Raw genomic sequence first — 13,329 nt, 5'->3', positions numbered from 1 at the left:
TCAAAAAGGCAACAAAATAACAAACGCATATCGATTCCAGATGCCCCTTTCCAATTGCCTTTGTGTGTGCACATGTGCACGAGAAAGAAAATTGAGGTTATAGGGTTCAGAGTGCTCTACTATTACCTGCTAAGGTGTGTGAACATGTGAGTCGACAGGTGGACCTAATTATCTCAACACAATTATTTGAAAATCCAAGTTCAACAAAGTTCACAGAAAGATCATTCACAGGGCAGCAACACTGAGATAATGACCACCCCCTGTGTGGATTCCCTGTCCTGGCCTAATTAAGGGACATTCTTGTTTGTTATACAATAGTTTGTCGTATGCAAGAGCTGGGAATACTCAACCATGCAGTTTGTTCTTGATCTCAAGCTTCTGAATGTCGTGAACTGAACACAGTGAATGCTGCATTTGAAAGTATCATCCTGGCTCGATTTTTCAGTTATGACTGAATAATGAATATCAGTGGGATTATTAAAGTTGGGATGAACTGAAGATCTGCACTATTTTGCAAATGCTTGTTATAGATCTTGCTGTGAACAATTCATCAATGTATATACAGTGCATCTGAACAGTATACAGAGCTTCACATTTTCCACATTTTGATGTTACAGCCTTATTCCAAAACTTAAATTATATATATATATATATATATATATATATATATATATATATATATATATATATATATATATATATATATATATATATATATATATATAGGAAACCTGGCACCGCTCATCAGTGAGGCAAGGTGGCAGGAACTAGGAGACTAGTCAAGATCGAGGGAATAATGAATGCAGCAATGCACAGAGCCATCGTTGATGAAAACCTGCTCCAAAGCGCTCTGGATCTTTGACTATAGGGTAAAGGTATACTTCCAAAAGGATAATGACCCTAGGCAACACTGTTAGACCTTACCAGGTTTTTTTTACAGTAAAATACTGGCAACACTGTTGCCAGCCAGTTGCTGTAATGAATCTTTAACAGTAACTAACTGGCAACAGTGTTGCTAGTATTTTACTGTTACTGAACCATTACGGGGACTAACTGGCAACAGTGTTGCCAGTTATATACTGTAAATAAAGAATTACAGTGAATAACTGGCTGGAGTGTTTGCAGTTATTTACTGTAATTACACGAAACCACTCAGTATAATACTGGATATAAATTTACTGTGTATGATATTTGAGTAACACCAGAATGACAATAATTTTTATTTTTTAAAAGAGAATGCATATAAAATGTTCATACAAATATATTTTATTAATTTGGGGGAAAAAAAATACATTCAATTTTATATATCACAAAATTAAACAAATCAGAACATATACTAAAATGAGAAAAAAAATTATAAACAAAATACAAGCATTCTTATTTCCTTAACAATATAATAACAAAAGTAAAATAAATAAACAACAACGGCAGTGTATTTTAGTAACTTAATTAATCAAGCATATTTTCAGTAAAAGCAAATTAATGAATCAATATTTACAATAAAATTATAACATAATATAAATAATGTTTTCTTCCTTTACAGTATTACACACACACACAAAATATGTAGTGACAAAATATAATACTCAGTCACCATTGACCCACATGTTGTTCCAAACCTGTAATAATTCAACAAAAATTAAATTACCAGTTTGTCTTTATAATGAAAGTCTTAAGAAATATTGCTTTTGCTAACTTAATTACATGTTTTCTATGCAAATTTGGTAAGGCTCTGCAGAAATGTATGGACATGTGGATTCACATTTTGAACCTTTCTTTTAACTGAACCAGTTTTGCGGCTGAAAAAAAAATATATAAAAAAAATATATACCTGTATTATGAGAACCAAGTACAACAACAAATACATATTGGCAAAAAAGATATTCCTTAAATAAAACCATGATTGGACATAATGATTTTTAACACTGACCTTTGAATAAGCTCAAGCGTGGCACTGGCTGACTCCTGGTACTCAATATAAAAAAAATAAAAGCAACCAAAAAAACGCAGAGAGTGCTGCAGCAAAATCCAGCTTCTCTTCAATGCAATGTGTCACTTTCCCCTCAATGCTGACCATCCACTTGAGGTTAGAAGTTTATCTCCTGAAAAAATGAAAAGTCACCATGAAAACTGCAAAGAAACATAGGTTGTTTACTATATATTTTATGCGTACCAAGCATGATGAGCCTTGGTGTGGCTGGTAAGGTTTGCTCAGTCTCCATTGACATCTTGGTGGAAGTTTCCTTGAAAACAACATAAAAAAAAAAAAGATTACTCAGCAAAAACGTAGCAATATTCCCTTTAAAAGGGTTTATTTTAATAGTTGTATTCAATTATTTAAATAAAAATTAGTGCATTAAAGGGAGTGAGCAAACTTTTCTACCATCTCATATGAATTTGCAAGTGGAAGCACAGCTCTGAAAAATTACAAGCCACAAATGCACACCCTAGGACCTGACAGTGGAGGTTCGCGTGTGGATGCCTATGTATAACTTTATCTTGTTTTTGTGACTGCCTGTGATTTCTGTGCATATAAGGCCTAAACGAGGAGAATTTCTTAAATGTACAAGGGCACTTCTGCATTCCACAGGCATATTGAAAATTTGCTCTATGATGGTGTCTTTTTATATGTGCATAAATAACACTAAGCTGGTGGAAAGGCACATTGCACAGTTTGCATCTGTACACTTTGGCAAATGTTGACTAACCAATTAAATCAATAAATAAAACATTGAATTGAACAACTAAATAAATAAACAATCTGAGTTGGTACATTTTTGATCAATTCAATATTTTGCAACACCAAGGGATGTCACTCTAAGTTTTGAGGAGAGGCTCAAAACTCAGCTAACCATATAGCATTCTGGAAACAAAGGAAGTCCAAGAACAAATAATAACGATTTAACTTCACATAAAGTATTCTAGAAACCACACTTATATTTGAACAGTTTACTTACTCCTTGTGTAAGGTTCCATTTTAAGGATTAAAACATGAAAACGTCACAACTGGTTGACTAACGATGCACGCTGAAAAGTAAACAAATGACTTGACCACCAGGCTGCCTTAAAGAGGCAACACCTTCACTTTTAGGATAAGGCAGTCAGTGCATGTGTATGTGTGTGTTAATGCATATTGCATAAATCTTTGGTTTCTGCCTGAATATGTGTACACTTCACAATATAATGTGGCATAATGCACTCGAGTAGTGTCGGAGGACAGTAATTTACTGATTAATGTTACAGTTGGTACCTGTAATACATAGAGTAATTTACTATAATTTATTATTTGAGCTGCATAAATTCTTAAAGATGCACCTCATATTACAGTAAGATATTGTTCCCAGAAGATACAGCAAAACACTGGCTATTTTACAGTTATTTACCCTAGAAAATACAGCAAGGGTTAACAGTGAACACACCAAAGATAACAAAGGAGTGGCTACGGGACAACTCTGTGAATGTCCTCAAGTGGCCCAGCCAGAGCCCAGATTTGTAAATTGGCACAGAAAATGGCTGTGCACGACGCTCAAAAAAAAAAAAAAAAAAAAAATACACAGATAAGAGAGGACTATGATGCATGCCAGCTTGAGCAATGAAAACAAAATTGAATCTTGTGATTGTTTTTTGGGGGGTTTGTCATTTTGTAGGGGAAGGGGTGGAAGGGTTTGGACACAAACTTTGCACATACACCAGCTCTACTATTTTCTTTTCAATTTATTCATTGACAGAAGCTTTCATCTCGAGTGACTTGGAAGACATAAGTGATTCATCCTAAAGTGCCAGTAATATGAGACATGCTGCTATACAAATTTCAAGGTTAGTCAGAGAAGTACAGACTAGAGATGAAAGTGAGACATAGTGACAGAGATCTGATCTTCAGTGTCTTGGTATAAGAGACAACTAGCAGCCAGTGAAGCAAGACAAGGAGGGGTATAACATGCACAAGACCCACAACAAGGTGCTGTGTGGCATGCTCAGACAGAAATGGACAGATCTGTTTTTGAACAAAGGAAATTTGAATTACCTTGTCAGTGTGCTCTGTGCTCTGTAAAGTTCAGTTGTTCTGGGTGCATTATTGTACACGAGTCTAGCTGGGTGGTGAAATTGCATTGCATTGCTAAACTGACTGATAAGAGCAGAGAACTCTGTCTTTGCTAGATTGAGTTGGACATATTCTATGATAATTTAGGCCAAATGGGCTACCAGGCAGTCTGCGATCCATGCAGATTCTGTGGGGTTGTCAGCCTGGAGTTGTCAGTGTGCCATTGTTGTAACAGCTGAAGGAAAAAATATGTACCTGGATTATATATTCAGAAGAGAAAAGCTCCTATATTAAAAATGGAATAATACCTAGGACTGAACCCTGGGGTACTTCCATGCACAGATTGATGTGACTTAGGGTGTATTCAGACAAGGAAAGTCTGCTAGTTCACTTGCTTTGGTCTTGACCAAATACAATGTTGATATATATATATATATATATATATATATATATATATATATATATATATTGTTTGTTGCGGTTCCCTTTCACCATGTCATTTTTTTTGCAAATGGACCAGAAATAGTAAACAAAACCCCACGTGTGCTAAGGTCATCCATTGACGTTCTCAAGCAGGGAAAAACAGGAAGAGCAAAAACTTTTTTTTTATAAGCCTTATATAAGACAATGTCATATGATGTTGTTACTATGACTTGCCGAAAAAAAATGTTAATAAAAAAAAAGACATTTTTTTTTATTTGGGTGCACACACAATATCAAGAAAATGCTGTGCTATTGTAAAATAAACCATACCAGAGTTCATTTGGAAGTAGACAAAGACCACCTTTTTAGCTGGGTCTTGGTACGGTTGTTTGGTTGTGATTGCTGTATTCACAACTGCCAAAAAGGTCCACACCAAAATACCCCAAATCAACATCAACATATCAACTATGGTCAAAATGAGATGGACACCCTTTTCGACTTAACTTTAAGGAAGACACATCTTAATCAAATTAATTTTTTAGAGAACTATGTACTTTATACTTTATTGCATCAGTTGGAGGTGGGCCTTTTCTGCTCCAAAATTGCAATCACACTGTGCAGTTGTGACCATGAAAAAAAATGATTTACTATGTCTTATGTGGAAAAACGTGACTGGCCTGTAAAAAAAAAAAAAACCCACACCTGATCCTGTACTGAAGACCTTCGGAATGAATTGGAACAGCCAACTTTCAATGTCTGACCTCACTGATGCTTTTGTGTCCTGTGGAAAATTAGATTTCCAAAGCTTGGCGAAAAGTATTAATCTGTCCTTTTCGCTCCTATAACAGCTTCAGTTCCTCTGGGAAGGTTTTTTTCTCATTTAGACAAAAGAGCATCAGAGAGGTCAGTCACTGTTGTTGAGTGATGTGGCTTGGCTTGCAATCAGTGTTAAAATTAATTCCAAAGGTTTTCAGTGGGTGTCAGGTCTAGGATTTTTACAAGTCAATCATGTTCTTCCACACAAGTCTCTTTATATGGACCATACATTCTGCACAGTGAATTAAAGGGTCCTTAATGCAACAAAGTTGAAAGCACATACTAGCAATGACATATATAAAGTACTTCTAGCAATAACATATTATAAAGACTTGTCCTCATAGAAATGGAATTGCAAGTGATGACATTTTTCATAAAATATGTTTTTGCCTGTTCTAGGGATGTTGAAAATATTTCACTCTCCTGGTGTACTGACACTGAATACAATTTCCACATTTATAGTTACCTGGAGGAATTGTAAATGGTAGAGACTTCAGCCTTAATTAAAACGCTCTTTAAACTTCTTGCTTTCTCAAAAGACATTAATGCGGGGTGTTCAAACATTTTTGAAAGACCTGGGTCTGATTGTAAAATATGATAAATATGTGTAGCATGCTCAGACAGAAATGGACAGATCTGTTTTTGAACAAAGGAAATCTGAATGACCTTGTCAGTGTGCTCTGTGCTCTGTAAAGTTCAGTTGTTCTGGGTGGGTGCATTATTGTACATAGTCTAGCTAGTGTGAAATTGCATTGCATTGCTAAACTGACTGATAAGAGCAGAGAAATCTGTCTTTGCTAGATTGAGTTGGACATATTCTTTGATAATTTAGGCCAAATGGGCTACCAGGCAGTCTGCAATCCATGCAACTCCTGTGGAGTTGTCAGCCTGGAACGAGAAGTAGAGCTGTGAGCCATTGTTGTAACAGCTGAAGTAAAAAAATATGTACCTGGATAATATATTCAGAAGAGAAAAGGTCCTATATTAAAAATGGAATAAGACCTAGGACTGAACCCTGGGGTACTCCAAGCACAGATTGATGTGACTTAGGGTGTATTCACACAAGGAAAGTCTGCTAGTTCACTTGCTTTGGTCTTGACCAAATACAATGTTGCGGGGTGTTCAAACATTTTTGAAAGACCTGGGTCTGATTGTAAAATACGCCAATATTTCCATATAATGTTACAAAGAGTTGTAGCCTGAGAAGTGTATGTTGTAATTGTACAGAGAAATCTCTTTTATTATTCCGAGTTTTATTAGCCGGAGTGAGTAGATGTTCCCTTTGTACTGCTTTTAATTTCTCCTCTGCACAATCCAAAACACCTTTGAATTTCTTCCCTCATTTCAAACGAATTGTCTGTTGAACAAATTCCCTTAATTCTATGCAGCTGATTTACTTGCATACTTTTTTAAGCGAGGGTGGGTGACAACTCTGAGCATGTAAATAATTATTCCTATCTGTAATAATAATAATAATTGTTAGTTCATGGGAAATAAATTAACTGAACCTTACTTTAAAATGTTACTGACCTATATTTTCTTTTATTTCTTTTTTCTCTTATTCAAGATTTCATGTAATATGTTTTTAAATCTGTTTTATTATCCCTGTGGAGAGATTTGGCCCTTAAAATGTAGGTAACATCTGACTCATTCACTCACACTCATATGCACGCACACACATACACACACAAACACAGAGGTTGAATAGATCCTGCTTTCACAGTCTAGCAATTAACATCCATTATTGTCCACAGATCAAATAGAGAATTCTAATTAATTTGATCAGGACAAATTCATTGGATCATACAATAGAACAGGCCAATTTACAAAGCAACACCACATCATCACATTAGAGAACACACACACACACATATAGTAGAAGAGACGATAATCTATAAATAGCCAGGGCACAGTAAGACTCTCTAGGATTGGGTAGATTAGAGCTGGACTGCTGCGTCTAGCCGTCTTTTTGTGTACATACAGAATTAACCATCCCCCTCCCTCCGTCTCTCTCTCTTTGCCCAAATTTCCTCTTGTGCCTCAGCTCCCTCCCTCAACTCTCCTTTGCCCCTTTCTCTTACTCTCTTCTACTTTCAATCTAATTTTGTTTATTTTAAAAATTCTCAACCCCTCCATTTCTCTCTGCATTCTGCATCACTGAGTTTATGACAAATACATAGAGAAACAGCCCCATGCATGTATTATACATGAGAAAGAGGGAAAGCATAGAGAAAGACATCACCTCATGGTAATTAAACGAATATGCAGGTCAGGATGGAAAGAAGGAAAGGAAAAAGCAGAGTGATAGAGATAAAGTGCTCAGCGGTGATCTCCAGATAACAAAGCCACTCCTCCTGTGTGTTTTTGCCACCAAGACAGAGGGAGGGACCAGAATGAACAGAATGACAGGAGAGAGAGAGAGAGAGAAAGAGAGAGAGAGCGCTTTCAAGTTTTGAGAGCCTCACAGGAATATCCTGTGGCAATATCGCATATTTTTCCAGTATCACAGTAAAGCCTGTTTGTGTGAGCTGGTTTCAGTGGTCAGTACAGAGAGAGAGAGAGAGACATCTGTACTGCATTGTGGGAGCTCTTTTGAGCCCTCTAGTGATACGGGGCGAGAGAATCCCATCCGCGCAGCAGCGCACAGTTGTGGCTATAAACATGAAATCCTGTATGACACACACATAAATACACACAATAATCAACTTTGCATTTTCAGTTCTCAGTGAGATCATGAACTATTATCTACTACAGATACACCTAAATAAAATATTTACACAATTTTCAACCCTAATGAAGGGCACAAAATGTATATTATACCTACAATTGTGAATATGACTAAATCAGTGTTATGATAAGAGCTTATTTCTAACACACTGACTCGTAGGCTAAGAGGTAAGACACCCTGACTGCACAGAGAGAGAGAGGGAGCAGGAGAGATAGAGAAAGAGAGGGAGGGAGAGCGAAAGAGAGAGAGAGAGAGAGAGAGAGAGAGAAAGAAAGAAAGGGAGGGAACAGCATGAGTGGAGAGAATCAGCAGCCAGAAAAGAGAAAGGAGAGATAGGAGAGAATGTATGGTGAAAGGCTAGCGCTTCCTTGCTTGTACCCAGGGCCTTTGTGAATAAACCATGGGATGTATCGGCTCTCGAACCCTCAGTAAGACCCTCTTCTTTTCTTCTACTTTCCGGCAGGGTGCACGTAAGCGGGTGTATTAAGGGCGAGGGGTAATTACAGCACCAGGAAGGGGGTTGCTGGTGTGTGGCTGGCGATTTTCGCCTCACGTTTGGGATGTGTGAAACGAATTTGGCTGGTGAAGGGAAACGTTGAGTTTAATGTCTGAGCTGTCACATTGTGCGTTCACTGGGGAGTGTGGACTCGCTAGCGAGCGTGTGTGTGTGTGTGTGTTTGGATTCCAACCCACATCTCCTGATTTATGCTACTGCATGGTGTCTGTGTGTGGGAGGCTGAGATGATGGAGCGATGAAATACAGTGATAGAGCTTGTTTACGGCGATTACGGAGGGCGAAAAATTCTACTGTTGGAGTGGCACTTGTGGTATCGTGTTGCACTTTGATAGTGAGAGGCAGAGATAGCAAACATGCTGAATTTCATTGCAGTGAGAGGGAGATGGAGAGAGGGGTGGAGGGAGGGGTGATACATGCAGGAGAAGTGAGGGGAAAGTGTGTGAGGGAGAGGAGGGAATCAGGTTGGGACCATCCTGAATCCGACACACACTTAACAGATAAGTCCAAATGATGAGTCCTAGCTGGTTCCGTGGCATTTTAAGGTGTCCCCTAAAGAATTTAAATTCCGTCATCATTTACTCACCCTTATGAGGGTAAGTAAATATTGACAGATTTTATTTTGGGGTGAACTATCCCTTTAAATACACCTCCAAGTCAAATGTAATCTGATTCAGAAAGAAATGAGGCATTTCAAAAATACTATAGGGCATCTCAGGTGAGATTGGTTGGTAAATGTAGGCTTGATGTAGATAGAATTGTTTATTTTCCACAATTTTACTACAGCCTTCAATAAATACACTTTAAAACCAGAACTTACACAGCTTTGATTTGGTGTCTTTGCTTAAAAGGTTTGTGGTGTCAGTTTCTGTTTTCTATTCTAGTCTGACAGAATTTTTTAAAAAAAGCAACTATTTTTTGTCAAAGAAATATGACCTCAACTTAAAAAAAAAAATTTCAGTTCCCCTTAAGGAAAAAGAATAATGTAATATGTAGTAATATTGTAAAATATGTAATATATTATACTTAATGTTGTGTCATATGAATAATATTTTATTATATTAATTGATTATTAATGATAGTGATGAATGATATAAAATATACTTGAAAAATAACATTTCTTATTTAAATTTCTTATTAGGTGTTGATGAAGAGGTACTTGAACCTTATGAATGAAGCTATGGTTGGGAAACTCCGTTCTGCACACTTACCTGCAATTTGACATAGTTTAAGTTTCAGATGCATCGTGTCATGAGAAGAGGTGCAGAACAAGCTGAGTTTGGCCCAGAACAGTTCAACATCAGCACTACAGTACATTAAACATCAGACGTAGAAACTGTGTCAAACTTCTCTTGCTGGGCCACCTGCCTCACATCCACACTGAGAGAAGGAAAGAGAGAGAGAGAGAGAGAGAGAGAGAGAGAGGCAGGGGGAGGAACGGAAGAGAGGAGGGAGGAAAAGGGAGGAGGGTTTGATAAATAGTGTTTATAACACAGCACAGCACTAAAATGGAGGTCAACGTGCTGTGCAGGACCGGTAATATTCTGTTTTGAGGTGTATAATCAAGTGCCAGAATCAATTCAGCCGAACCACTTATTTGAATATGTGGTTCAGTACTATGAGATTCAAATTCTGTTTCCATAAACATAAATGTGTGTCTGTCCCTCTGATGGCTCATCTGATGTGTCATCTATTTTTATTTTTGTGTTTGTTTGAATAAATGCTGCAGGGGAGGCTTCTCTGATTATTTTCACTCAGAACTGTACAGAATCTGACAACAAATCAATGTTCATCAAAATTCCAAAAACCTCTCCTGGTGAGTACTCACTTAAACACAGTCAGTTAAGTATGAAAACAGTAGGGACAAAAATGGATGTGCATTGGTATATTGAACCTGTGCATTCTGTCTTATAGTGACAGCAGCCCAGTATACCTGCTGCTATGCTGTTAATCTTAATAAAACAACAAAAGTAAAAGAGAATATTACATACTTCCTTTGACTTAATAAATTGTGCAGCTTTAAAAAAGGATCAGTGTATATTCAGTATATAGAGTGCAGTGTTTTATTTTAAATGTAATTATTCAAATTATCTTTTTTATTTTTTTCTCTATTTTGAACCTAAATACCTACCCCCAAAAATGTAAACACTCTTTACTTCATTTATATATTTGTCCTATTGTTTGTAATGTGCTTCTTTGTTTTTATTTTTAGTAACAAAATAAATTAACATGTTTGTGTCAGAATTTGGTAATACAAAAACAAACAACCTTTCTTAATTTTCCCCCCAAATTTTGAAATCCTATTGCCACAAAGGTCTGATTAAACATTTGTGTGTGTGTGTGTGTGGGGGGGGGGGGTCATGTTTTTGTGAAATATCAGGACACAACTCTGTATAATGACATGGGTATGACACAGGTATTACAAGGAGAGGGTGACTTATGAGGACATAACCCATGTCCCCATTTTTCAAAATGCTTATAAATCATACAGAATGAGGGGTTTTTTTTGTTTTTTTTTTGAGAAAGTAAAAATGCACAAAGATTCCTGTGAGGGTTAGGGTTAGGTGTAGGGTTGGCGAAGGGCGATACAATATACAGTTTGTACAGTATAAAAACCGTATATACGCCTATGGGATGTCCCCACTTTTCACAAAAACAAACTTGTGTGTGTGTGTGTGTGTGTGTGTGTGGTTTTGAAGTAGACTGTTGTATTAAATTGTTTAAAAAATGTTAAATAAAAAACATAAATTATGTTATTTCTTGACCTGTATGTCACAAACGTCAAAGAACCCTGAAAATTGTTAAATTACTGAAATTATTGAATTATAACAGTGAAAATTAATACAAAATAAAAAATTAATTTCATTCAAATAATAATGAAGTTCATTGGACTTAATTGAAATAAGTTCTGTAAACTCAAAATGCTGTTGTAGTAAGGTGAACTTAAAATTATTGTGTTTTCTAGTTCCCAGCATGCTCTTCACAAGCCAACAAGGAAAATAAAGATAAAGATTAACATACAGAGACATAAGTTATTACTTAAATGTTGTGTTATGTTAGGATTTACATATGTTTCTTTTATGTTGGTTTTGTAGTGTTACCGTTGTGGTGAAGAGTAGATACTGTGGTTAGGTTGAGGATGGAAAGCAAAACTTAAAGCTTGTATATACTGCATGATATTTGAATATTTATAAGCAAGTATTGTGAGTCGTTTTGATAAGTATGTTAGTACACACCAGTGTGCTGATGCTAACTGGCACTGAACTATAAAGATCTAAACTGTTAATAGAAGTTATTTGTATATGATTATCATTGTAATGAGTGAGGTGGGGTGGGATCAAGTTAAAATTGAGATAATTTAAGGCAAATGGAAATGTATTTTTTATTTTATGTAAACTTAAAACATTTAAAAACATCACTTTGTGTAATCTGTTACAAAATCTTTTTTTTTTTGTTGAGTTCAGTGAACTTATTAGGGTTTACAGTGTAAACTTAAAATCTCAGGGTTTACTTAAAGCAAATTTGTTACATCAGAGAGGTTTGGCTGACAAAAAAGGTTTGGGAATCTGCCACCAGAAATGACACTTTTTACACACAAAAACTCATCACCAAACACCAGTGACTTGTATACACTATATGGACAAAATGAGACACCCCCTCCTTTAGAACAGAAAAATGCACTTCCAAAACGGTGGCAAGGAAGATTGAAACATAATTCATGTTTATAAAAATTGTGTTTCCATCTCTGTTGCAACAGTTTTGTAAGTGCCACTGGTGTTTGGTGATGAGTTTTTGGCTTAAGGTCTGCATTTAAAGTCACACCAGAGGCATTTAGCTGGATTTCTGAAGACCAGTCAAGTTCATCTACACTGATTGAATCAATCATTTCTTTTTATGACTTTATGACTATGAATCTAGTTTTGTACAGGATTAGACTGTATCACAGAGACACTGAGTTTGCAAATATACTTTAGTAATAATAAGGAAAAATCTGAACAGAGTCAACAGAACCTGTGGCTCTTTCTACAATATTACTAAGTAAAGCATTATGAGACATCCTCGTCTGTGTGTGTGTGGTATAAGATGGGTGTTTTCTACTTTCTCTGTCCACGTCTGTAGCCCAATATTGATCTGTAAAGTGAAGCCTTGTGTTGTGAAGCCAGTGGATGTCATAAAGACTGGACACACTCTCATCCTGCTGAGATCCCTGTAGTAAATGATTCAAAACAAACAAGCAAATGCAGCTTAGCACTGCGATAATGCAAGTAATGCTTTGCTGTTTTGCTGCAAGAACAGATGTGGTGCAGAAATGTGTGGGCTTATGAGCTGCCACGAAAGGAAATGCATGTTCTCAGCATCCATTATCACAGTCTCACCACAAAGGTTCAAAAACAACAACCACGATTCATCATACCGATAAATTAGGTTTTCATGCATTTATGAGTCATGTGATCATAAGAAATGTTGTCCTCTGTGCTTATTGATTTAATCATTTAATGGCACAGCAGCATTTCAGACATGCAATTACCCTTAGAACAGAGAACAATAACTTTTAATTACTTTGAAAGATTTTCCAATGGATTTTTTTTGCATGATTTTCTGCATCATCTCTGGCTCTATTGCTGTATCAAAAATCACCCGAAGGTATGTCTTTGTGTTTTCCTAAAGTTTTTTGGTATCAAATAAACTTTCTCCAAATATCTGCTAAATAATTCTGCACGTCCTCAGTTGTGACCCAGATGTCAGACTGAGAGGCTGGAATCACACTGGAGAGCCACTTTATAAAACAACCGAATCAGGCTGAAA

The 13,329-nt window shown here is 36.4% G+C and overlaps 1 protein-coding gene across 10 annotated transcripts in view; it reads left to right on the top strand.

The window, feature by feature from the left end:
• Nucleotides 1-8,297: 8,297 nt before the first annotated feature.
• Nucleotides 8,298-13,329, top strand: part of fam131bb (family with sequence similarity 131 member Bb) — a 38,714-nt gene continuing 33,682 nt past the window's right edge. For 3 of the 10 annotated variants that reach the window (XM_052579161.1, XM_052579159.1, XM_052579158.1), the window contains exons 1-2: nucleotides 8,309-8,437; nucleotides 10,253-10,339. In XM_052579161.1, coding sequence (XP_052435121.1) covers nucleotides 8,410-8,437; nucleotides 10,253-10,339 — 115 coding nt within the window. In that variant the 5' untranslated portion in view covers nucleotides 8,309-8,409. Of the gene's footprint in view, nucleotides 8,438-10,252; nucleotides 10,340-13,329 lie in introns of all 10 variants that reach the window. The other 7 variants (XM_052579165.1, XM_052579163.1, XM_052579160.1 and 4 more) reach the window with 6 other exon arrangements.

This window comes from Carassius gibelio, chromosome B16 (genome assembly GCF_023724105.1).
Source record: "Carassius gibelio isolate Cgi1373 ecotype wild population from Czech Republic chromosome B16, carGib1.2-hapl.c, whole genome shotgun sequence".
Lineage (NCBI taxonomy): Eukaryota > Metazoa > Chordata > Actinopteri > Cypriniformes > Cyprinidae > Carassius > Carassius gibelio.
The sequence above is the reverse complement of the archived record's forward strand: the minus strand, read 5'-3'. Positions and strand labels throughout refer to the sequence as shown.